We start from the raw sequence: 27,046 nt of genomic DNA on the forward strand, positions 1-27,046 counted from the left end.
TGCTGCTCTGCGCCTTGCTTCTGTCACTTGTGAAATGGGGAACATGGAGGCACCATCCTGAAAAAGGCGCTAAATGGGTCAATACATACTCCCTCAATAAAAATCATATTTCTCCAAAATCACTGCAGACGGTGACTGCAGCCAGGAAATTAAAAGACGCTTGCTTCCTGAAAGAAAGCTATGGCAAACGTAGACAGTGTGTTAAAAAGCAGAGAAACGACTTTGCCAACTAGTGATAAAAGTCCATCTAGTCAAAGCTATGGCTTTTCCAGTAGTCATGTATGGATGTGAGAGTTGGATGTAAAGAAAGCTGAGCGCAGAAGAATTGATGCTTTCAAAATATGGCACTTGAAGAAGACTCTTGAGAGTCCCTTGGACAGCAAGGGACAGTCAATCCTAAAGGAAATCAACCCTGTATATTCACTGGAAGGACTGATGCTGAAGCTGAAGCTCCAATACTTTGGCCACCTGATACGAAGAGCTGACTCACTGGAAAAGACCCAGATGCTAGGAAAGATTGAGGGCAAAAGGAGAAGAGAATGGCAGAGGATGAGATGGTTAGATAGCATCGTCAACTCAATGGACATGAATTTGAGCAAACTCTGGGAGTTAGTGAAGGACAAAGAAGCCTGATGTGCTGCAGTCCATAGGGTCACAAAGAGTCGGACATGGCTGAGCCACTGAACAACACCAACAGTAAAAGTCAGCAGTTTTTAATATTATTCTGTTATGAGAATGGAACACCCTTGAGTAGAATACAGCGCCAGTGACAAGATCGAACCATAGTGTTCAAAGAACAATTTTTATCTTTTTTAAACCGGCATTTGATTCTATTGTCCTGACCATGGATTGGAAGCTGGTTTGCTACAATGCAAGCTGACTGAGAAATGTCGTGATTCTGGAGCTCAATTTATTTTTCTGATACATCTTTGTGTAAAAATCAGAAAACTGCTCCCTAGCTGGCCCCTATTTGTCCATTTTTCTCCTCATTGAGAGCAGGTGACTGCAGGGAGACAAGCTGCCCTCTGACCTTCGAATGCGAGGACCCTCGGGACGGGCTGCCAGGCAGGTGGTGGGGCGGGGGTGGAGATCGAGGCCGTGGCCCTGCCTTTAGGGGAGGGCGGGGGACACCTGTTCTCCTTTTCCCAGGTGGCACTAGAGTGAAGAACCCGCCTGCCAGGGCAGGTAGAAGAATGCTGGGTTCGATCCCTGGGTCAGGAAGGTCCCTGGGAGGACGACATGGCAGCCCACCCCAGTACTCTTGCCTGGAGAATCCCATGGACAGAGGAGCCTGGTGGGCTACAGTCCCTGGCATCGCAGAGAGTCAGACACGACTGAAGTGACTCAGCACGCACCCATTCTCCACCGCCTGCTGCTAAGACACCTCGCCAGCCTCTCTTAAGCTGAGAGTCTGAAACATTTTCCTGGTGATACAGGATAATTGTTAAGGAAATGGTGATCAGGCTGGACAAACTCTTTCCGAATATAGCTTAGAAAATGTAATTTTCTAATTGTACTTTTTTATTAATTACTAGAATTGTACTAGAAGTGGCCTTGAAGACAATTCAACGTGTAAGAGAAGAAAGACTTTTTAAGGGCTCTCATTGGGAACAGTAGCTTAGGGCACATGAAGAAGTTGGAATTTAACTTTATTCTCGCTGGTCTTAGAAAGACACGTACATGCATTTCATATGAGCCAATGATTGCAGGTCACAGTTTCTTCCACAGAAGAAAAGGACATACAGGGAAAGAACAATAACTTTGTCTTTACTCATAGAGACTTCATGCTCATGAAAGTGATGGATAGCCTGGTGAAGAAACCAAACGTTGATTTACTTGAAATACCAGCTTCTGTGAAGAAGGGGAGGAATCGAGAGAGGCATATATTGAGGAGCTGAGCACCCACAGCACAGGCTTACAGGCTGCCTGCCCACCTCTGCTCACTCCAGGAGCACAGGTAAGCGCTTCCAGCAGCTCTGCTGAGCTACATGAACCCTTTCTGAAAGTAACAACGATGTGTTATTTGTCTATACAATTGTACATCATTTATCTGTTTCATTTTGTCTGATTATATTTTATTATTTAGCCAGGGCAAAAGTAAAACAACTTTTCATCTGCTTTAATCTTTAGGTAATTTATTAATTTCCAAAACACAAACGCTTCCTTAGGAGGAAGTGTGATGAGGGGTAGGAGGTGCAGCACCCACAAATCCTTCAAGAAAAATGCAGGGCTTCCCTGGTGGTCCAGGGGATGGGAATCCACCTGCCAATGCAGGGGACCCAGGTTCCATCCCTGCTCCGGGAATATCCCACATGCTGCGGGGCAACTAAGCTCAGGCACCACAGCTAAGGAGCCAGAACTCTGGAGCTGTGCTCCACAACAGGAGACACGCCGCAGGCAGAAGCCGGGCGTCTCACCTAGAGAAGAGCCCCCGTTCTCCAAAAATCAAGAGAAAGCCTGCTCACTGTAACAAAGACCCAGTTAGTTTTTTAAAATGAAAAAATGGCAAGAGAGGTGCCTCATGGTAGTTGGCTGGACGTTATCACATCAATCTTTGCTTTGGTATCTGTTATAAGGTCTTCTCTACCCAGTCTTAGTACAGCAGTTAAGGAAGAAAAGATAAAGATAGTCTATTAGTTTTTAGAAAAGTTTTTTTTGTAGTCTTCTAAGTATTAAGTATATACATTGAAAACAACTTTAAAAGTAAAAGGAAAGAAGCTATAGTTCCAGATGGCGCAGTGGTAAAGAATGCACCTGCCAATGCAAGGGACATGAATTTGGTCCCTGGGTCTGGAAGATCCCCTGGGGAAGGAAATGGCAGCCCACTCCAGTATTCTTGCCTGGAAAACCCCATGTGCAGAGGAGCCTCCCAGGCTCCAGTCCATGGGGTTGCAGAGTGGACACGACTGAGTGACTGAGTATGTACACACACAGCTGGCAGAGTCCCACAACCACATACAAGATGTTTCTTTTAAGAAAATTTTATTGTAGACTAACAAACTTCCCTTCACTTGAGTGATTATAAAATGCATCTGATGCTCTTCCAGGACTTCCAGACCACATCCAGCCACCATGAGTTCCCTCAGTGAAGCAATCATCCACCTTGCAATCGATCTGTTCCACCAGATCAGAAAATCAGAGAAGGAAAACATCTTCCTGTCGCCTTTCAGTATCTCGTCAGCCTTAGCCATGACTTACTTAGGGGCCCGAGAAAACACCGCATCACAAATGCAGAAGGTAGGTGGCAGCTGCCTTTCCCTCACAGGTTTGCATGGGTTGTCTGCTGGCTGGTGTGCGGATGACCACAGGTCTGGCTGTCCCCGGGTTCCACGGCAAGCTCAAGCAGCCCCACGACTGGGTGGGCACAGAGTTATGGGGGCAGGGCTCCCCACCTGCCTCCTGTGCCTGGACTTCCTCTGGGGGCTGGGATGAATCCCCACAACTGCCCAACAACCAGAGGTGAGGCTTTAATGGAAGACTTCAGTAGAAGTGAGGCATTGACTAAAATCCATGTTTTGAGAGTTTTTTAACACATTTCCTCAACAACGGTTACAAGCAGCCAGGACCCCTTGCGGTGGCTCCTTATAAGCTAGTTCTGTGCTTTGCACACACAGTTTGTGTTTCCTAAGGAGCAAATGCTCGTATTGAATGTTTCTTTGATTCTCTTTGGGTTTTCCCTTGTTTTTTTGGTTTTGTTGTTGTTGTTTAGCAATTTGTTTTGCTTGTCTGGATTTGTCCTTTCCTGCCTTCTTTATTTCTTTTTTTATTTACCCTGATGTACATAGGTTTCTAAAGTCTCCTTGTCCCACTCCCGTCTCCTCCAGGTCCTTCACTTCAGTGAAATCGCAGCCAATACAAAAGGAGGAGCCACAAAAGACACCGTGAGTCACACAGCACTGGATCTAGAAGGAGGTCATATATTCAAGAGGGTTGTTGGTTAAACTGGGAATTTCAGATAGACTGGGACAAGTCCATTTTTAGAGCACATCCTAGGCAAAAATGCTCTCCTGTTGGCTCAGCAGGCAAAGAGCCCACCTGCCAGTGAAGGAGACACGAGTTTGGGTCAGGAAGGTCCCCTGGAGAAGGAAATGTCAACCCTCTCCAGTGTACTTGCCTGGGAAGCCCCATGGACAGAGGAGCCTGGTGGGCACAGTCCATGGGGTCGCAAGAGTCAGACACGCCAGAGCACACAGGCACAGGGCACTAGGCAAGACAGATGAGCAGAGTTGTCTCTGATACCATGTCACATGCTGATCTCAGACATCTGTTTTCTGAAGAGAAGCGTGTGTTTCAGAGAAGAGGGTCTAAGGAGCTTCATGTTGAAGGGCTCCTTTCGTGTGCTGACCGAGCCGTCTGCACGATTTTAGTTCCCCAACCAGGGACTGAGACAAGCACTGCTGAAAACCTGGCTCTGTCTCCTTAGAGAAGTCGCTTAGTTCTCTGAACGCTCTTGTTTTCACGTGAACTGAGCTAAAGACTTAGAGATGCTGCTGTACAGCTGCTCGCAGTGTCCCAGGCACACACTCTTCCTACACCGGGAAGTGTGACCACTATGTGTGATCACAGTGAACAGCCACAGAGCACAGTCAACCGGTGTTAGAAGATAATCTCACCAAGGAGTATAACAGGACTTCATGTCATAATCTAGGACAGTATACAAATTGCATGTTCTCACACAGTTGATGACTCTTAGAGATGCAATACAATGCATTAGGCCTCAAGAGGCTCAAGTTTAACTGATCCCTAAACATTCAAGGGATTCAACTGGTGGCTCAGATGGTAAAGAATCTGCCCACAGCGCGAGAGACCTGGGTTCGATCCTGGGTCGGAAAGATCTTCTGGAGAAGGGAATGGCTACCCACTCCAGTATTCTTGCCTGGGAAATCCCATGGACAGAAGAGCTTGGCAAGCTGCAGTCCACGGGGTCACAAAATGTCAGAAGTGACTGGGTGACTAACACGCGCACACACACACACACACACGTTTAAGACAGTGAGGACACACCCAAGAGCGGAACGGTGCTGCACGTGCACTTCAAAGAGGAAAAGTCGCAGTCTACTAGAGAAGGGAGAAAGAATTACCTGGAAGACTGAATGTGAGTTTATGAAGCTTATTTCCAGTAAAATACACCAAATACGAGGAAAGAACAACAGTCATCCACAGAAATACCAAAATCTAGGTACTGATCAAACAGACTTATGTGGGTGCAGTATTTATATTGTTAGAGAATCCAGTGAGCTCACTTTTTGGTGTTTGAAGGTTGAAAAGCCAAGAAATGTTCATCATCACTTCCAAAAGCTTTTGACGGAATTAAAGAAATCCACTGATGCCTATGAGCTGAGTGTTGCCAACAAGCTCTATGGAAGAAAAGATTTTCCGTTTCTCCAGGTGAGTTTCCTGGTCTGTCACACCTTTGGTCTGCATCCCGGGTCCTTGGGCCCCATCTCCTAATGGGGGCGGGGGGTGCAGAGGAGCCTGGGGACCCACACGGGGGCATTTCTCCCAGGGGCACCGGGCTCCCCGACCACAACTGCACCCGATGGAGTGTCCAGAGGCTGATAGCACACCAGTGAGGGGGGGCGAGGGATTGGCTTGTGAACTCTGCTTGATCAGGATTTAACACATTTAATTTAATTTGGGAATACCTACATAGTTACTGATAAATTACTCTTCATTCTTCCTTTCTTCCTGCTCATGTCATAGGAATACATGGATAATGTTCAGAAATACTACCTGGCCAGTGTGGAATCTGCCGATTTTATCAGCGCTGCAGAGGAAAGTCGAAAGATGATTAATTCCTGGGTGGAGAGCCAAACCAATGGTAGGTTATGAGAGACTCACTCATTAAAAGTCACTGCTGAATCCCCGCTGTGTGTGAACACAGTGCTGGACCCTGACTGGGCTGTGAGGAGCAGGGGTGAGACGAGATTGCAGAGGGTGGGGAGGCCCTGCAGGGGGTGGACGGTCCTCGTCAGTGGGGAGAGAAACGGTCGGGGGTGCTCCCAGGACCAGCCCCCTGCAGGCACAGCTGAGCCTGGAAGACAGTGTCTTGTGGATCCCAAGTCTCTGCTCAGACTTCAGGTTGATTCATAAGTTGTTCTTTAAATTAAAGGCTTAACTTCCGGATTATAATCCCTAAGAGAGAATATGAAGAGTCCACTTTTGCTTTCTTAACTGGGAAACACGCCGCTCTCCGTTAAACCATCCTTCTTGCAGAAATGACCACCTGCAGGAGAAGGTTCCGGGCCCACGTCCCCCTCCCACAGGATTGTCACAGTGTCCTCCCCACCCAGGGAGGGGCTGGACAACGTCTCCATCCCATGAACCGTATCCTACCTCCCTTCCGAAACATAGGCTTAACCTACAGCCACTCAATGTGCAGAATGAAGAAGAAGACAGGGAACGGAAACAAGAGACAGAGCTATTGAGGGAACAGGAAGGGAGGAAAGGGAAGGAAGAAAACGGACCAGTAAAGGTCAGCTGAAATCAGTTCTTCAGAATTGATGACCTGTTCATCAGTTCTGATGAACAAGGTATTGTCAGAATTGATGACCCAGAATTCTTGGGTCAGGAAGAGCCCCTGGAGGAGAGCACGGCAACCCACTCCAGTATTCTTGCCTACAAAGTCCGATGGACAGAGGAGCCTGGTGCGCTGCAGTCCGTGGGCTCACAGACTGAAGAGGCTTAGCACAGCATGGCATCTTAAATATCATAGAAATATCATGGCATCTTAAATATCAGAAATCAGTTCATCAGGATTCCTTGTGAAATGACTGATGTCCCCACACACACAGACTCAGGAGCAGGGGCGTCTGCATGAGGGCGACTCCATCAGGCTGGGGCCGTGAGCAAAGCCTCACCTGGTGAACCGCTGGGCATGGAGTCCCTCACGGGCTGACTTGTGTGAATATTTAACCATCACTTGTAACTTTCAAAGCATCTGACAGATAAACCACTCGTGCCATTCATGACAGACCTTTGATTTTCTGTCTTTGCAGAAAGAATCAAGGACCTATTTCCCGAAGACTCTCTCGACAGCTCTACTGTTCTGGTTCTGGTGAATGCCGTCTACTTCAAAGGGCAGTGGAACCAGAAATTTAAGGAAGAACATACTGCAGAGGAAAAATTTTGGCTGAATAAGGTATCGTCTGTAATTTATGTAAATAACAAAGTGTAGCTACACATGCACTGTGAAATTTAAATACATAGTAATTAATACATAACTGCATATAGAAGATAGAATTTGTCAAGGCTTATTTTCTTGTCCTTTTTTTAAACTTTATTTACTTGGGATTCCTTGAAGAAACTCTCATCTCTAAGACACAAATTTCCCAGATCATCTCTTAGGAGGCTGAGTTTGGTATCTCAATATTATCTTTTTTCCTGGACTAATGCTCACTTGGCATTCTTTTGCACATGAATTTATTGCAGGATACAAGCAAACCTGTGCAGATGATGAAACAAACCAATAGTTTCCAGTTCGTGTCACTGGAGGACGTGCAAGCCAAGATCCTGGAAATCCCGTACAAAGGCGAAGAGCTAAGCATGATGGTGCTGCTGCCCAATGAAGTAGACGGTCTGCAGGAGGTAAAACCTGGCGCCTGTGGCGCTTCATGCTGCTGCTCACGTTGCCGGCAACACAGCGCCTGTGCGGGCGGCTCACAGAACGCTGGTGCTGTGCCAGGAGAGCAAGAGACTGCAGTGTGTCCTTTCCTCTCTGTTGAGTCTAATGGAAGATCATGAAGGCGAACTTGCCATCCTGTCACTTTCCAAAAAAATAGACCTTATAGTGTGATATGGAAGAACATGTAGAAAATCTCAACTTCCCAGGCCCCAGTAATACTCTGAGAAAACCAGAATGTCACTTCAAAAAATAATATGCTTGGCTCACATGTTAATATTTTGCAACCATCAAAACTTCACCTATTCCAGTCTATTCATTTGAAGACAGGGAAACTAAGACTCAAATGTAGATGGCTCATGGAAAATATACGAAAATTCACTCATGAACAAAATCAAACAAAGTAAAACAATGCTGAGCTCCATTCTGCAGGCTGAGTCACATGCTTCATAGACAGGAGACAAACCAACCTATCTTGATGCTCACTTTCTATTTAGACGTACTCTCTCAGAGTTATTTGGAGCCTCATTGCTGGGAATTTGAAAAAAAAAGTGAATCTTCCTTTTAGCATGGTTATATTGGTTCAAGATAATTTGTAAAGAAACCAATAACAATATCCGGCATATAAAAGTCATTCCATAACTGGCCATCTGCGATTACTATAATAGCCAATGATGCTGAATTTGCAGTGAACTTGCCACATATAAAATATATATACGGTAGCTTAGGGACTAACACATGATGCCTAAAAATATTAATTAAGTAAACACATACACTGAATCTCTACTTAATGGTGGCATTATGTAACAGTTTAAACTGGATCAGAGAAACATATCTATACAGGAAACGTTTTCAAAGAGGTCAAGCAAGTAAAAGGAATAATAATGGGTTGTACACTATATCATGCAAAAACTATGCACAAAAAGACATTAACAAGACAAGACTATTTGAAATAAAACATGTAGTGATCTGGCAACTTAAGAAGTGAAGATATATAGTTTATCTTTTACAAAATAAATTTATTTAATGCTTCTGCTGTTATGTATGGATATATATACACATATATATACAGAAGGCTCATTTTATCATATAAATATTACAAAATATTCAGCTTATAATACACGAGATTACATGCAATATATAAATATATGTATATAGTATAGTGAGTTTATATGTATAATATAACTGAACCTCCTGTATTCATGTTTACTGTGAAGATAATTGTTTTCCAGACAATTCAATCCAAAGTTAGGTGGGCTCCATGACCGCTGAGAATCCTGACAGTTGTTCCTTTTCCACTGTTACAGCTTGAAGACCAGCTCACTGCTGAGAAGTTAATAGCATGGACGAGCCCACAGAATATGGGGAAGAGACAAGTGGACTTATACCTGCCTCGGTTTAAAGTGGAAGAGAGCTACGACCTCGTGCCCACGCTGCAAGCCCTGGGGATGGTGGATGCCTTCTGTGATGGGGTGGCCGACTTCTCGGGCATGACCAAGGTACCCGGTCTGGTGGTGTCGACGGTCGTCCACAAGTGCTTTGTGGAGGTGACCGAGGAGGGCACGGAGGCCTCAGCTTCTACTGGTGTAGCAATTACTAAAAAAGCAGGAATAAATTCTGAGAGTTTCCGCTGCGATCGCCCTTTCCTGTTCCTCATCAAGCACATCAAGACCAACAGCATCCTCTTCTGCGGCCGAGTCTCTTCCCCTTAGACGTCCTTGGCCAGCGGCCACACTCGGGGACATTCAGAGAGCTGTTCCCGGAGCTTGAATGCTGGTGCACAGGTGCCCTTGGATTCGTTTTCCTTTCCAACCTCACAGTCACCACTGACAATGTATTGGATAAAATATGTTTGTCTGTCTCTCTCTTTCTACAAACGCATGTAACCTACTCTGTTCCCCATGAAAACGCCTCCTTGGACAACGTGTTCACTATAGTTTAAAAAGTTATCTCCATACTCTATCTTCTACTAAGTTTGAAATATCATAGCTCCTATTTCAAAAGTTATTTTTACTTTTCAAACCTAGACATTCATATTTACTTGAGTTCAGGTGGTATGTGGGACCCTTACATGTCTAAATTTTTTAATTTTCTGAAATGCATTATCAATAAAACCATGGCTTGTTCATATCATTTGTTGCTCATCTTTTTTTTTTTCAACAAACTGCAAGTGACCCCCCACACATGGAAAAGATCATATAGAAAGATATTATCCTACATAGAAGTCAAAATAGTGCAGCATGATGAGGTTAAAAAGGCAGACTGCTGTCAGAACATGGAAGGCTCTGTAACCCATGTGTGAGCCTAGATATAAGCATCTAGAACTCAGACTTGGGATGTGAACTGAGTCTCTAAGTAGAAAGACAGATGATACATATGTTAGAGCTACCGAGAGAAATATGGTAATTGTGGCTGAAGGCAGAGATGGGATAAGACTGGGAGAGCATCCAGTGAGAAGCAGGGCTGACATATGACCCTGAAGTCCACCAACCCATAAAGCAAAGAACTGACAAATTTTATTTCCCAAAACATAACTTTTCTCAGGGCAAGAGGAATCATTTGGAGGTGATATGTTTACTACATAGATTAGCATGATGGTTTCACAGATATATACTCACCTCAAAACTCCTGACATCATACATTAAATAGGTACAGCTCTTCATACACCGTTCACCATTCACGCACCATTCACACCCTCATCACAGTGTATTCACACCCTCATCACAGTGTATTCACACCCTCATCACAGTGTATTCATACCCTCATCACATGTTCTCGCTTCTCCGTCGGGACGTGTGTTGGTCAAGAACAGCTGCCACACTGCTGATCTCTAAGGGAGAGGGGAGCTGGGGTCTCCTATGCTGCCACCTGGGTGATGTCTCCAGAAAACCACATATCTCCTTGGCTGACCAATGCACGTCTAGAGAAAGTCTTTCTCAAGTATACAAAGTGGCACATATCAGTACTTTCTTACAGGGTTAAAAGCATGACCAGACTATTATCAGACCAGTAATTCCACATCCTGATTTTACCCAAGAGATATGAATACATCCACCACAAAAGGACTAACACACAAATGTTCACTGGAGCCTTATTCGTAATGGCCAAAAAGCTGGCAAAACCTCAAATGTCTAACAGCTGAACAAAACAGGTAAACGAAAATACAAACCCAAGAAGAGTACTTAGAGATGAAAAGGAAAAAACTACTGAAGCAACATGGATTAAACTCCTACACGCTGTGCTGTACAAACAAGAAACTGAAAAGAATGAGTGCGGGTTATGTAATCCCCCTCAAATGACAATTTTTTACACTATGGATTAATGTAGCTGGGCTTCCCCAGTGGCTCAGTGGTAAAGAACCCTCCTGACAATTCAGGAGACATGGACTTGATCCCTGGGTTGGAAAGGTCCCCTGGAGAGGGGAATGGCTGCCCTCTCCAGTGTTCTTGCCTGGAGAATCCCATGGGCAGAGAAGCCTGGTGGGCTACAGTCAGTCCATGGGGTCGCAAAGAGTCAGACACGACGGAGAGACTAATTGACAACAAATGTAGTTACCTCTCAATACAAGAGACCTTGAAACACTTAGAACAATGCGATCATAGGAAATGATAGTAAAAAATACAAAAAAGTGATAGCCAATTATTAAATATGAAAGCTAGTATTTTATTGAATGAGATGGATTTCCCTGTGCTATTTCACTTAAGATGAAGATGTATACCGCTAAACACTCATTGGTTGTGTGACTAACGTAGAGTCTTCAGCTTTGCTATTGGCAGGGTGAATCACTAAACATTTCCAGAGATGAAATAAATGAGGAATCACCTTCATAAGAGAAGAAGTTTTGATCGGATTAGTAACACAAAGGTGGTATATTAATTAAATACTACACACTGTACTGGCAAGAAATTTTATAAGTTTCATTCATGGGTTTAACCCAACGTATCTTAAAACTATATAACCATTAAACACTCCAGAGTTTTGGTATCTCCTTGTGTTTGAATAAGTATCAGGAATAACATAAAAATGTGTCCAGTGTAAACTCATAGGTAGAAATATCACATTTAGTTTTAGTAGATTGCCAGATGCTCCTCTGGGTGGGTCTCCAAAAGATCCCAATCTGAAAATAGTGAAAGATTTGAGAAGTTATGTTATTAGTGAAAAGTTGTCATTACTCCTTCTATCACCTTGCCTTATCTTATCTTCAGAACAAGTCGTTCTGAGCTGAACTCCTGCCCTTCGGACGCTGCACTCTTCACAGCTTACAGGAATCTCTATGAGCCAGGGAAGCAGAAGCCCTGTGAGTGGGCCTGTGCAGTCTTGATCCATCAGTAAAGGAGTTTTGTCTTTGTTGCTCCCAGGCGTTTCTCATCAGGAAGATCTGAGGGAGGCGACAAGCTCACTGTGCTTTTGTGACATGTTGGCAGGTTGGGAAACCTGCCCCTGTGAACGCAGGAGATTCTCAGGTAGCTAAGTTTGGAGACAGAACACAGGCCCTTGAGATGTTGACGCTTCGTACAGTGATAATGCCTCCATAGGCACCTGGAAGCTTGGTCCAAGGTGTGTGCTGGGGGCAGCCTTCCAGCCTCAAGCACTCAGCTGTCACGGTTCCAGGACCCCCGTCCGCCGCAGGGCTCAGTCTCTCTGCCTCCCTCTGCACCGCCCTCCCTTCCACCTCTCTCTCTCTTTCCCCCTCTTTTCCTCTCCCTGCCTCCCTACACGTTCTCTCCCTCTGTCTCTCTCTCCCCAAACACGCACAGCATCTAAACGAGGGAGCTGGGTCAGCAGGGCTCCACCAGTAAATACACCTCGGCTTTGGAGCTAACCCTCCAGGAAGGCCTCAGGAAAAGCCCCTGCCGGCGCAGCCAGTTTCCGTGCTGCCCTCCCTTCTACACCCTTGAAACGAGGACTTCACCTCCTGGGGCTCTGAACTGCTGCCACGAGAAGTGGCCCTGAAACCGGAACAAGCCCGAGTGCATCTCTCCCTCACCCTTCTGGGTTCTGGGAGGAGAAGCACCGCCGGAGCCACGACAGAGCCGCCCACACCCTCGGGCCGGCCCTGCGGGGCCGCTGAGCCGCCTCCAGCGCCGCCGCCCAGCGCCGCGTCCTCCAGCGCCGCCGCCGGCCCCGCTGCTCCAGGGCCTCGTGTCCTGACCGCTCAGAGTCCGCGCTGCGCGGGCTTGCTCAGGATCGCATGGATACAGATAAATGCCTCGTGGGTATGGAAAAATACTGCCATGGCTTCTCTTCAAACTCTTACGAGTGTTTAGTTTGGCTGCTAGGATCGCTGGTTGTACCGCACTGAAGAGAACTTCCTCTGCCCCCCACTCCACCCCCAATTTATTTCTAATCACAGAGTGTGACCTTATGTGTAAATAGATCATAGACATAGCTAGTTAACATAAGATCGTACTGACTCAATCTGTGTCCTCATCCAATGACTGGACCCATATGAAGAGAAGAGACACAGAGAAGACAGTCATGTCGAGACAGAGGCACAGGCCCGGAAACTCGAGGAACCACCAGGGGGTAGAAAAGGTAAAGAGAATTCTCCCCGAGAGCCTCACCAGGAAGTGTGGTCCTGAGAACACACTGATTTTAGACCTCAAGCCTCCAGAAGTGGGCGAGAATGAATACCGATGGTTTCAAACCTCAGTGTGGGCAGCTCACGACAGAGGTCTAGGAACCTAACACAGTGCCTCGAGAGCAGAGAAGTCCCCTCTCACGCTCCCGTGCCTAAACTGTTAAGTTACAGTAGTTTACTAGAGCAAAAAATCAACCATTTCAGCAATTAAAAATGCATTCAAAGAAGGACATGAACCTCATCAAAACAACATTGTAAATCAACATTCAATGAAATGCCCTGAATTTCAGAAGCAAATCTTTTACTTGAAGTACAGGTAATTAGGATGTTTTGTCAGGTGGTCATCAGATGCAGGGAGGAAATCACTGCAACGAGTTAGAGCCAGGCGTTCCTTGTGCAATAATAGACATTTACTGGAGTCTATGGAGTTGACGTTATCTTGCTTGGATCACTGAGGAACTGAAGGTGCTGATGACCGCTGTCCCTGGCAGTCCTGGTGAGATGTGTGCTAAAGCCAGAGTCACGTGGGGGAACGCAGAGGCTGGTTGCAGAAGTCATGGGGTGGGGAATGGATGTGCTATCATGGTCTCAGAGATTGTCTCAGAGGATGAGGCTTAGGAAGTCAGTGGCCACCAAATGTAAAGGAGCCTTGGCAAACCTCCCTTGTCATTAAGTCCCTGCTTCTAGCACTGTGGTAGAGACCCTTCAGTAAGCTCAGTACTAAGTCAAAGAACATAATTAAGGACTCAATGAATGGAGAGTGAATCATTAGGAAATTATAAAAATAGATAATCAAACACAGTATGTGATCACCCCTACATTCACATGGAATCAAGAAGCCTTCATTCAAATGTAAGAGACCAAGAGGCAGTGATTCCTAGTTCCTGCACAAAGCACAGTCTCTCTCTTCCTGCATTCTACCAAAAAATTAAGAGACCCATAAAAGCGAATCCTGGAGGCAGTGCGATTTTTCTGATATGATAAGAAGTGATAGAATAAAATTTTGACTAAGGACTTCCTCAGTCCTTCCTTAATATATAATATTAATCAATTCAAGGGGCTTCCCGGTTGGCACTGGTGGTAAAGAACCAGTTTGCCAACACGGGAGACATAAGAGACCCAGGTTCAATCCCTGGACTGGGAAGATCCTGGAGGAGGGCATGGCAACCCACTCCAGTATTCTTGCCTGGAGACTCCCCATGGACAGAGGAGCCTGGTGGGCTACAGCCCGTAGGGTCACAAAGAGTGGGAAACGACTGAAGTGACTTAGCAAACACACACGAAATCTATTGCAATGTTAAATGTCAGTCAAAAACTGCTGAAAGGAAGGGTTGTAGAAATGGTTCTAGAGACAGGAGATGTGAGAGAGGGCTGGATGGTGCTAAGCACAGAGTAGGATGACTGTCCCGAGGGAACTGGAGGCATGGGAACGGGAGACGGGTGGTGAGAATGAACTGTCTCAGTCTGCCATGACACACCTACAGACAAGACCATTCCCCAGCTAAAGGACATTAAGGTAAATCTGATTCATCCTGTTCAGATGCTATTCACATTGTACGGATCTGTATCTGTATGGGAATATTCAAAGAGTAATTGATCATATATGAAACGAGTCGGCAGTCCAGGTTCGATGCACGATGCTGGATGCTTGGGGCTGGTGCACTGGGACGACCCAGAGGGATGGTGTGTTCAGGATGGGGAACATATGTATACCTGTGGCAGATTCATTTTGATATATGGCAAAACCAATACAATATTGTAAAGTTAAATAAAATAAAATTTAAAAAAAATAAAATGGTAATTGGCAGATATCCTGTTATTGAAAGCTTGAAGGGTTTTCTCAAGTAACCAATTTACCTGCAGATGGGTATGACCATGTGGGTAATAAGAAGAAAGAGATAAAATGCCCCCTAGGATGTGCACCTCAAAAAAGCTGGTGCACCTTCACGCCCTTCACAAGGAAGGAGGAAAACAGGAGGAGAGCAGAGGAACTATTTTTGAAGCAACCTACACAGGTATTAGAAATATGTGGGATGGTTCCTGGACATGTCATTTCCTCCTCAGTTTTATTGGATTCCGGGATTCATGATGCCAATGATGTTGGTATATTTAGAAAATACCCAAAGACAGGTGGCAAGTACTGACTTGCAAAATCGTCTGAGAAGTGCTGAGTGTCCTGGGACACTGTGTGAGTTCGTGGTGTCTTCACCTTGTCTAATACATGCCAGGAGCACTTTTGAAAAGGAGGGGGAGAAGGATGTGATATGGATTCTTATTTGAACTAACCAAAGTTCCCTCTAAGTTTAAGTAAAATCCTTTGCTTTGCATACGTGCTCAGTCGTGTCCCACTCTTTGCCACCCTATGGACTGACTGTTGCCCGACAGACTCCTCTGTCCATGGGATTTCCCAGGCAAGAATACTGGAGTGGGTTGCCATTTCCTCCTCCAGAACAAAATCTTGATCTTCATCAGTTACTTGCTTTTCCTCAAAGCCAGCCTCTGCACCACAAACCTTGGTAACTTACTCACAGGAGGAATCAGCTCAGTCAGTGGTTCCCTTGAGTCCTCGACTCCTGCTCTGTCCCTGGGCTTCCTCCAGGCCCAGCCGGGGATCCTTGCTTCTGTCTCTGGGCTCAGAGCCCTTTCTCTTTGAACCCAAAGACGTCCACCCTGCTCTGGCTGCGGGCTTCCCTGCTCTCTGACAGTGCCCATAACGAAGCCTTGACTGGGAGCTCTTATTCCTCATGTTTGTTGTTTTCCATCCTGGGTCTTTTCTCCTGCTATTTCCTTCTTCTCTACACTCAGCTCCCCATCAGACTCCAGCAGAACCCATCCTCCCTCAGCCCACCCATCTCAGCTCAGGGGTCTTTGACCTCCAGTGTCATTCGGGACTCAGGACACATAACCAGGAGGAGCCCTAAGAGCAGCAGGGCTGAGCTCAGGAATCATCTTTCCGGTTTAGGCACACAGGTCTCCCCTTCCTCCAGCTCGTGTCTCCATCCCTGTGCTTCTGGGACTCTGTGTGGGTGAGTCTTCCTGTGAGTGGGTGCTGTGCTGGGACTGCAGACTTGGACCAAGGGCAGTACTGAGTGCCAGGGTGAGGAGAGGATTGGCAGCCCACACACACGTACTTTCTCCTAAGCTGCTGGAAGTAAAATGGTGCAGCTGCTGGGGAAGGCAGTCTGGTAGTTCTTCTAAATCAATCATAGTGAAATTCAACCAATCAATCGGTCAAGTGTAAACTTACCGTTGACCCACAGATTTCATTCTTAAGTATATGCCTAAGAAATTAAAACATACGTCCACACTGAAATTGCTAAATTTTACACAACCCTAAAAGAGTATCTGAAACCCTGCCTTCCTCCCTAATGACTGTGGGGTCCTTGGAGGAGAAATTAGGGACCCATTCCCATGCCTTCGGATTTTGTGGGAGAACATGATCTCTACTGAGAGGGCAGAAGACGCAGCTTCTTTTCATCTAAACACAAGCAGATGTGTCAGTAAAGGCCTGGAGTCTGTCTCCACCTCCCTGTGGGGAGTTGGATACACACGCAGCCTCCTGGAACCAGCTACCAGCCTGGAGAGCTCACCTGGGCAATTCACCACCTGGGCTTCTGTTCAGTCACTCTGGCTCATTTCTGTTATCTGTGAAATGGGGAAAACAAACTCGCCGACCTAAACAAGGTACCAAAGAGGAAAATGGGTGAATAGAAAACCCCCTCAGTGAATAGTCAGCAGTGGTTAATATTATTCTATTACAGGAGCACCAGATGCTTGAAGAGATGAGACTCCAGTGATGAGACTCAGCCATGCCATTCAAAGAACACATGTTTTCCTCTTTTTTTCTTACAGACATTTGACTCTGTTGTTCTGGACATGAATCGGAAGTGGGTATGCTGCAGATCAGGATGATGGAGAAATGTTGTAGTTCTGGAGCTCAAGCTATTTACTTTTCTGAGAAATCTTCGTACAAAAACATTAGAAAACTGCCCTTAAAATGGGTCCTGTTTGTATCTGTTCTTCTTCTCATTGAGAGCAAGTGAGTCTGCTGGAACATGAGCTGCCCTCTGAGCTTAGCAACCAGGGCACAGCTGGGATTAACCACGAGGACAATGGGGTCACGGGGAGGACCGCGCCAGGGCCCAGCCTGAGGGGAGGCACATCGCGCCTGGTCTCCACCTGCAGCTGACACAGTTGGCCAATCTCTCTTCAGCTGAGACATTGAGCTGTTTTCCAGGGTATACAAAATATTTTTAAAGAAACAAGCCTTTTCAGAACTTAAAAAATGTCAGCGTTTCGATTGTTTGTGTTAGAAGTGGTCTTAAACACGAGTCAACATGTATTAACAAGAGAAGAAAGATTTTTAAGGCTTATTTCTGGCTGGGCCTAGTTCCTCAGGGCACGTGAAGAAGCTGCCACACAAGTGTACTCTCATAGGTGTCGGAGAGGCACGTGCATGCGTTTCCCATGAGCCACGGGTGGTAGGGCACAATTTCTTCTGCAGAAGGAAAGGACCTACAGGAGTTGGTCAATAATCTTGTCTTGACTCATAAAGACTTCTTCCTCATGAAGCTGAAGATAACTGGTGAAGAAATCAGAAGTTGATCTTGAAATACCAGCTGCCTTGAGGCACGGGCGGCGGCTGGTAGAGGTATATATTCAGGGCTGAGCACGCCCGGCACACAGGCTTGCAGGCTGCCTGCCCACCTCTGCTTCCTCCAGGAACACAGGTAAGTGCTTCCAGCAGCTCTGCCCTAACTCAGGAGTCCTTTCTGAAAATACTAATGAATGTGATGTTTTATCGTGCGTGTGTAAATGTTTCATGTGGGTATGATGGTATTTTACGTATTCTGCCACAGAAGAACTTTTTCTCCTGATTTAGTCCATAGGTAATTTACTTATTTCTAAAAGAAAATGCACGATCCTTCGGGAGTACGTGTATCAGGGGTAGGCTGTCCAGCATCCACAGATCCTTCAAGTAAGGCACGGAGGTACCTGATGGGAGATGGCTGGATGTTACCACATCAGTTTTGCCTTTGAATCTGTTATAAATTCACTGGGAAAGACCTGGAGGCTGGGAAAAATTGAAAGGAAAAAGAAAAGGGGGCAGCAGTGGATGGGATGCTTATACAGCATCACGGACTCAATGAATATGAATTTGAACAACCTCTGGGAGGTAGTGGAGGACAGAGGAGATTGTCCATGGAGTGCAAAGAGTGGAACACGACTTAGCAACTGAACAATAACAACAAAACCTCTGCTCAGTTCAGTTCAGTCGCTCAGTCGTGTCCGACTCTTTGCGACCTCATGAATCGCAGCACGCCAGGCCTCCCTGTCCATCACCAATTTCCGGAGTTCACTCAGACTCAAGTCCATCAAGTCAGTGATGCCATCCAGCCATCTCATCCTCTGTCATCCCCTTCTCTTCCTGCCCCCAATCCCTCCCAACATCAAGGTCTTTTCCAATGAGTCAACTCTTCGCATGAGGTGGCCAAAGTACTGGAGTTTCAGCTTTAGCATCATTCTTTCCAAAGAAATCCCAGGGCTGATCTCCTTCAGAATGGACTGCTTGCATCTCCTTGCAGTCCAAGGGACTCTCAAGAGTCCTCTCCAACACCACAGTTCAAAAGCATCAATTCTTCAGCACTCAGCCTTCTTCACAGTCCAACTCTCACATCCATACATGACCACAGGAAAACCATAGCCTTGACTAGATGGACCTTTATTGGCAAAGTAATGTCTATGCTTTTGAATATGCTATCTAGGTTGGTCATAACTTTCCTTCCAAGGAGTAAGCATCTTTTAATTTCATGGCTGCAGTCGCCATCTGCAGTGATTTTGTAGCCCCCAAAAATAAAGTCTGACACTGTTTCCACTGTTTCCCCATCTATTTCCCATGAAGTGATGGGACCGGACGCCATGATCTTCATTTTCTGAATGTTGAGCTTTAAGCCAACTTTTTCACTCTCCACTTTCACTTTCATCAAGAGGCCTTTGAGTTCCTCTTCACTTTCTGCCATAAGGGTGGTGTCATCTGCCTATCTGAAGTTATTGATATATCTCCCGGCAATCTTGATTCCAGCTTGTGCTTCTTCCAGCCCAGCATTTCTCATGATGTACTCTGCATAGAAGTTAAATAAGCAGGGTGACAATATACAGCCTTGACATACTCCTTTTCCTATTTGGAACCAGTCTGTTTTCCATGTCCAGTTCCAACTGTTGCTTCCTGACCTGCATACAAATTTCTCAAGAGGCAGGTCTGGTGGTCTGGTATTCCCATCTCTTTCAGAATTTTCCACAGTTTGTGGTGATCCACACAGTCAAAGGCTTTGGCATAGTCAATCAAGCAGAAATAGATGTTTTTCTGGAACTCTCTTGCTTTTTACCTCTATTATAAAGCACTTTTTACCCACACTTGTACAGTCAGTAAGGAAGAAACAGTAAAGATACTCTATTACTTTTTCAAAAAACGTTCTTTAAATACTAATTTCAATAGTCGTCTAATTATGAGATGGATACAGGTACATCTCTCAATCATGAAATGTGTAACATAAAGTTTCTATTATATTTAAGAAGCGTTTTCTATAAATAAGGCTTCCCAGGTGGCCCTAGTGGTAAAGAACAAGTCTACCAATCCAGGAGCTGTAAGAGATGTGGGTTCAGTCCCTGGGTGGGGAAGATCCCCTGGAGGAAGGCATAGCAACCCACTCCAGTATTCCTAATTTCAAGTCTTCTAATTACTAAATGTATACAAAGGAAAAATCGTACTTGCCAGAAATCCACAACCCACACATAAGGCATTTCTTTTAGAAATTCTCATGACAGACTAGCCTTCCTTCACTAGAGTGATTATAAACTGCATCTGATGCTCTTCCAGGACTTCCAGACCACATCCGGCCACCATGAGTTCCCTCGGTGAAGCAATCATCCATCTTGCAATCGATCTGTTCCACCAGATCAGAAAATCAGAGAAGGAAAACATCTTCCTGTCGCCTTTCAGTATCTCGTCAGCCTTAGCCATGACTTACTTAGGGGCCCGAGAAAACACCGCATCACAAATGCAGAAGGTAGGTGGCAGCTGCCTTTCCCTCACAGGTTTGCATGGGTTGTCTGCTGGCTGGTGTGCGGATGACCACAGGTCTGGCTGTCCCCGGGTCCCACGGCAAGCTCAAGCAGCCCCACGACTGGGTGGGCACAGAGTTATGGGGGCAAGGCTCCCCACCTGCCTCCTGTGCCTGGACTTCCTCTGGGGGCTGGGATGAACCCCTACAACTGCCCAACAACCAGAGGTGAGGCTTTAATGGAAGACTTCAGTAGAAGTGAGGCCCTGACCAAAAGCCACGGGGGACACCTTTACATGTTTCCTCAACGATGCATGAAAAACGAGACACAGTTCTTTAAAGAGGACAGCGCTCAAGCAGCTTTGTGTTTTCCACACACAGACTGTGTTTTTTAAGAAGCAAGTGTTTGCACTGAATATTTCTTTCTTCTTTTCTTTGTTCCTTATGCTTTGGGGTTTTTTGTCTGGTTTGGTACTTGGTTTGCATTTTCTTTCCTGTCTTCTTCCTGACTTTTTCTTTCTTTTTGGTCGGCTGTGATGCACACAGATGTATCGGGTGACACGTCTTTGCCCCGCTCTCTGTCTCCTCCAGGTCCTTCACTTCAATAAAATCGCAGAGAACACAAGAGGAGGAGCCACAAAAGATCACGTGAGTCACAGGGCACCGGATTTAGAGGATCACGTATCCAAGAGGGTCATAGTTTAAACTGGGAATTTCAGGCAAAGTGGGGAAAGTCCATTTTTAGAGGACATCTCAAGTGAAATCCAGCGGACAGAGTTGTTGCTCATGTCACGTTACATATATGTACTTCACGTCTTTGTTATCCTGAGAGGAGAGTAGCATGTGCTTCACGGGAAGGGCTCGGAAACCCAAAGGGGCTTCAAATTGCACGGTGTTGTTCAGGAATGACAAATGTGGAGAATACAACTGCTCTGAGCCACAGTGACTTCATCCCAGTTAACTGGGGATAATAAAATGTCTGCTGCAATACATGCAAATCCATGTGAAACAGAATAGCAGTGCCAGGAAAATGAAAATTCTGATGTATATTATGTATTTTATTATGGTTATTATAGCAAAATATAATTATAGTATTTATAACATGTTTCTAACATTGCATAGTATTAACTCATAATATTAATATTATTATTGGATAATGTTAAATCATGATGGTAGTTCATATTATGAAGACCAATTGGTAGGCATCAAAATATATTATGGAAAGTGATTAACAGAGAGCTATTGTTTATAGACTAGTCCAAAACTCTCAGGTAGCAAGGTTAACGTTCTGGACTGAGACAAGCCTGGGTTGAAAACCTGGCTCTGTCTCCTTGGAGAAGCTACTTAGCCCTCTGCACTCTCTTGTCATCATGTGAATCCAGCCAAAGACTTCGAGATGCTGGTGTACAGCTGCTGGCAGTGCCCCAGACACACACGGCTCCCACACTGAGACGTGCGGCCATCAGCACGAAGAGCCGTAGGGCAGAGCCAACAGGTCTTAGAAGACAATCCCACCAGGAGTATAACAGGGCTTGACGTCATAACCTAGGACAATACACAGATTTCACAGCTGATGACTGTCAGAGACGCACTGTGGGTCTGGCTCTCAAGAAGCTTATATTTAGCTGAGAAGTTTACCCTAATCATTGCAGACAGCTAAGATGCAGTGCAGTGGAGGAATGGTGCTGCATGGGTAGTTCAAAAGAGAAAAGAGTGGGATGTGTTTGAGCAGGAAGAAAGAATTGCCTAGGAGACCGACTATAAAGATCAGGAAGGCTATACCAGTAAAACACACCAATTAGGGGAAATAACAACAATCATCATCCCTGTGGATACCGCCCTCTAGACAGGTATCCACAGACCCCTGGAGGTGTAGAGTTTACATTGACAGAGTATCCAATGAGCTCACTTTTTGGTGTTTGAAGGTTGAAAAGCCAGGAAATGTTCATCATCACTTTCAAAAGCTTCTGACAGAATTAAAGAAATCCACCGATGCCTATGAGCTGAGTGTTGCCAACAGGCTCTATGGAGAAAAGGAGTTTCGGTTTCTCCAGGTGAGTTTCCTGGTCTGTCACACCTTTGGGTGCATCCCGGGTCCTCGGGCCACATCTCCTAATGGATGGCAGTGGGGAGGGTGCAGAGGAGCCTGGAGACCCACACGGGGGCATTACTCACAGGGGCACCGGCTCCCCAACCACAACCGCACCCGCTGGAGTGTCCAGAGGCTGATAGCACACCAGTGAGGGGAGGCGAGGGATTGGCTTGTGACCTCTGCTTGATCAGGATTTGACACATTTAATTTAATTTGGGAATACCCACATAGTTACTGATAAATTACTTTTCATTCCTGCTTTCTTCCTGCTCATGTCATAGGAATACATGGATAATGTTCAGAAATTTTATCTAGCCAGTGTGGAATCTGCTGATTTTAAAAATGCTGCAGAGGAAAGTCGAAAGATGATTAATTCCTGGGTGGAGAGCCAAACCAATGGTAGGTTATGAGAGATTCACTCATTAAATGTCACTACTGAGTCCCCGCTGTGTGTGAACACAGTGCTGGACCTGACTGGGCTGTTAGGAACAGGGTGAGACAAGATTGCAGAGGGTGGGGAGGCCTGCAGGGGGTGGACGGTCCTCGTCAGTCGGGAGAGAAAAGGGCAGGGGTGCTCCCAGGACCAGCCCCCTGCAGGCACAGCTGAGCCTGGAAGACAGTGTCTTGTGGATCCCAAGTCTCTGCTCAGGCTTCAGGTTGATTCATAAGTTGTTCTTTAAATTAAAGGCTTAACTTCCGGATTATAATCCCTAAGAGAGAATATGAAGAGTCCACTTTTGCTTTCTTAACTGGGAAACAAGCCGCTCTCCGTTAAACCATCCTTCTTGCAGAAATGACCACCTGCAGGAGAAGGTTCCGGGCCCACGTCCCCCTCCCACAGGATTGTCACAGTGTCCTCCCCACCCAGGGAGGGGCTGGACAACGTCTCCATCCCATGAACCGTATCCTACCTCCCTTCCGAAACATAGGCTTAACCTACAGCAGCTCAGTGTACAGAATGAAGAAGAAGACAGGGAATGGAAACAAGAGACAGAGCTATTGAGGGAACAGGAAGGGAGGAAAGGGAAGGAAGAAAACGGACCAGTAAAGGTCAGCTGAAATCAGTTCTTCAGAACTGATGACCTGTTCATCAGTTCTGATGAACAAGGTATTGTCAGAATTGATGACCCAGAATTCTTGGGTAAGGAAGAGCCCCTGGAGGAGGGCACGGCACCCCACTCCAGTATTCTTGCCTAGAGAGTCCCATGGACAGAGGAGCCTGGTGGGCTGCAGCCGTGGACTCACAGACTGAAGAGGCTTAGCACAGCATGGCATCTTAAATATCATAGAAATATCATGGCATCTTAAATATCAGAAATCAGTTCATCAGGATTCCTTGTGAAATGACTGATGTCCCCACACACACAGACTGAGCAGGGGCGTCTGCATGAGGGCGACTCCATCAGGCTGGGGCCGTGAGCAAAGCCTCACCTGGTGAACCGCTGGGCATGGAGTCCCTCATGGGCTGACTTGTGTGACTATTTAACCATCACTTGTAACTTTCAAAGCATCTGACAGATAAACCACTTGTGCCTTTCATGACAGACCTTCGATTTTCTGTCTTTGCAGAAAGAATCAAGGACCTATTTCCCAAAGACTCTCTCGACAGCTCTACTGTTCTGGTTCTGGTGAACGCCGTCTACTTCAAAGGGCAGTGGAACCAGAAATTTAAGGAAGAACATACTGCAGAGGAAAAATTTTGGCTGAACAAGGTATTGTCTGTAATTTATGTATATAACAAAGTGTAGCTACACATGCACTGTGAAATTTAAATGCATAGTAATTAATACATAACTGCATATAGAAGATAGAATTTGTCAAGGATTGTTTTCTTGTCCTTTTTTTAAACTTTATTTACTTGGGATTCCTTGAAGAAACTCTCATCTCTAAGACACAAATTTCCCAGATCATCTCTTAGGAGGCCGAGTTTGATATCTCAATAATACTATCTTTTTTCCTGGACTAATGCTCACTTGGCATTCTTTTGCACATGAATTCATTGCAGGATACAAGCAAACCTGTGCAGATGATGAAACAAACCAATAATTTCAAGTTCGTGTCACTGGAGGACGTGCAAGCCAAGATCCTGGAAATCCCGTACAAAGGCGAAGAGCTAAGCATGATGGTGCTGCTGCCCAATGAAGTAGACGGTCTGCAGGAGGTAAAACCTGGTATTCACAGTGCTCCATGCCATTGCTCACATTTCTAGTGATGTAGTGCTTGTGTGGGCTGCTCATAGATTGGTGATACTGGCTGGCAGCATAGAACAAAAAAAAATAATAACAATAATAATATCAATATCTTAAATGTCAGTGGCTCAATGGTAAAGAATCCACCTGCAGTGTGTGAGCCACAGGAGACATGGGTTCAATCTCTGGGTCAGGAAGATCCCCTGGAGGAGGAAATGACAACCCACTCCAGTACTTCTGCCTGGGAAATCCCATGGACAGAGGAGCCTGGAGGGATGCAGAACATGGGGTCACAAAGAGTCAGACATGACTTTCACATGAAACACATGTTGTTTCATTTTTGTGTGCATATTTATATAACACACATCTACACATGTGTATAGACATTCCTATATATGTGTATATATGTGTACATACATACATAAAAAGAGCAAAGTTATAAATGTATAAAAACATTTATTTGATCATATGATATATATTCAGGACTGTTATTGTTTCCTCCTCAGAGAAAATCTAATAAACTGAATCTCCTGTATTCATGTTTACTGTTAAAATAAAGGTTTTCCAGACATTTCAATCCGAGGTTAGGTGGGCTCCATGACCATGAGAATCCTGACAGTTGTTCCTTTTCCACTGTTACAGCTTGAAGACCAGCTCACTGCTGAGAAGTTAATAGCATGGACGAGCCCACAGAATATGGGGAAGCAAGAAGTGGACTTATACCTGCCTCGGTTTAAAGTGGAAGAGAGCTACGACCTCGTGCCCACACTGCAAGCCCTGGGGATGGTGGACGCCTTCAATGACAGGGTCGCCAACTTCTCGGGCATGACCGGGAGACGTGATCTGGCGGTGTCGACGGTCGTCCACAAGTCCTTTGTGGAGGTGACCGAGGAGGGCACAGAGGCCGCGGCTGCTACCGGTGTGGGTATTAGTGTCACATCATTACCGTTTCGAGAGAGTTTCCGCTGCGATCACCCTTTCCTGTTCCTCATCAAGCACATCAAGACCCACAGCATCCTCTTCTGCGGCCGAGTCTCTTCCCCTTAGACGTCCTTGGGCAGCGGCCACACTCGGGGACATTCAGAGAGCTGTTCCCGGAGCTTGAATGCTGGTGCACAGGTGCCCTTGGATTCGTTTTCCTTTCCAATCTCACAGTCACCACTGCGCATGTACTGGTGGAAGTCTGAATAGGACGTCTGTCTATCGCTCTCCTTCTACAAACATGTAAACTGACTGTATCTCTCTGTGATACTCCTCTTTGCACAAAATGTTCAATATATTTTAAAAGATTAGCTGATTCATGTCAATGTATGGCAAAAATCACCACAATATTGTAAACTAATTAGCCTCCACTTAAAATACATTAATAAAAAAAGATTATTATTATACTCTATCTTCTACTAAGCCTCAAATATCATCGCTCTTATTAAAAAATTACATATACTAAAAAATATACACTGTAAATCATATATACTCTTCACCTAGGCACTCACATTTCTTTGAATTTAGGTGGTATGTGGGACACTTACATGTCTAAAGTTTTTGATTTTGTGAAATACATTATCAATAAAACAATGATTTATTCATGTCGTTCATTGCTTTCCTTTTTTCTTATCAACAAAGTATAAGTGAACCACCACACATAGAAAAGGTAATTTAGAAAGATTTTATCATATATAAAATTCAAAATAGTAGAGCATGATGAGGTTGAAGAGGTGGACTGTTACCAGAGTGTGAAAGGCTTTATAACTCATGTTAAGAACTTAAATATAAGAGTCCAGAACTCAGAGATGGAATACGAACTGAATCTCTACTTAGATGAGGAAGACAATACCAGGAATAGACAGATAATAGAGTTACTGAGAGAACTGTGGTAATCATAGCGGAAGGCAAGAATGGGCTCAGACTGGGGGAGTAAATAGTGAGAAGAAGGGCAGGCCTGCACCCGACTCTGAAATAGTCAAATACTTAAATGTCAAGCATTAGCAGTTTCTATTTCCTAAACATAGCTCTCCTTAGGCCAGGAGGAGTCTTTGGAGGTGACAGACATGTTTATTACACAGACTGGGTGATGGTTTCACAGATGTATTCTCATCTCAAAACTCACGAAGTTGTATACGTTAAACATGTACAGCGCTTTCTACATCAGTCATACATCAATAAGGTTATTTTTGAATGGAACATAGTGAAAATATTTTATGTGGTTTAAAAAATAAAAATAAGATGATAGAAGTTAATAAAGAATCTCATGTTCATACAAAATACCTCTCCCCAGGATACCACCTGGTCCCCATTGGGTTGGCCAAAGCTAAAAAGGCTGTTCAAACCCCATGTGGAGAGAACGTGGATCAGTCAGAACTCTCCTATACATCAGGTAGGGATACAAAAACCGCAACCACTTTGGAAAACAGTCTTGTAATTTTAATTTTTCCATCTTATTAAGATATAATTGACCTGTAGCACTAAGCAAGAAGAAGGTGGACAACGTGTGGATCTGACCCA

General features: G+C 45.3%; 1 protein-coding gene across 2 annotated transcripts; it reads left to right on the forward strand.

Moving 5' to 3' along the window:
- Positions 1 to 1,852: 1,852 nt before the first annotated feature.
- Positions 1,853 to 25,789, forward strand: LOC102405462 (serpin B3). 2 transcript variants are annotated; one of them, XM_045164008.1, is made up of 8 exons: positions 1,853 to 1,957; positions 3,048 to 3,237; positions 3,825 to 3,881; positions 5,260 to 5,388; positions 5,704 to 5,821; positions 23,925 to 24,067; positions 24,361 to 24,516; positions 25,187 to 25,789. In XM_045164008.1, exons 2-8 carry the CDS (start codon positions 3,073 to 3,075, stop codon positions 25,589 to 25,591), a joined length of 1,173 nt encoding a protein of 390 aa, XP_045019943.1. In that variant the 5' UTR covers positions 1,853 to 1,957; positions 3,048 to 3,072; the 3' UTR covers positions 25,592 to 25,789. The 2 variants fall into 2 exon arrangements, with proteins under 2 accessions (XP_045019943.1, XP_025128925.3); XM_025273140.3 differs by lacking the exons at positions 1,853 to 1,957; positions 3,048 to 3,237; positions 3,825 to 3,881; positions 5,260 to 5,388; positions 5,704 to 5,821 and adding exons at positions 17,779 to 17,932; positions 20,080 to 20,269; positions 20,855 to 20,911; positions 22,189 to 22,317; positions 22,637 to 22,754.
- The last annotated feature ends 1,257 nt before the right edge of the window (positions 25,790 to 27,046 follow it).

Source organism: Bubalus bubalis, chromosome 22 (assembly GCF_019923935.1).
Source record: "Bubalus bubalis isolate 160015118507 breed Murrah chromosome 22, NDDB_SH_1, whole genome shotgun sequence".
Classification (NCBI taxonomy): Eukaryota; Metazoa; Chordata; class Mammalia; order Artiodactyla; family Bovidae; genus Bubalus; species Bubalus bubalis.

What these genes read in the sequence shown, in the direction of transcription:
- LOC102405462 (XM_045164008.1), top strand. Translation starts at nt 3,073, where the DNA reads ATGAGTTCCCTCAGTGAAGCAATCATCCACCTTGCAATCGATCTGTTC. An exon ending in GAGGAGCCACAAAAGACACC is followed by an intron (nt 3,882 to 5,259) that starts GTGAGTCACACA and finishes TGGTGTTTGAAG; the next exon opens with GTTGAAAAGCCAAGAAATGT. An exon ending in AAGTAGACGGTCTGCAGGAG is followed by an intron (nt 24,517 to 25,186) that starts GTAAAACCTGGT and finishes CCACTGTTACAG; the next exon opens with CTTGAAGACCAGCTCACTGC.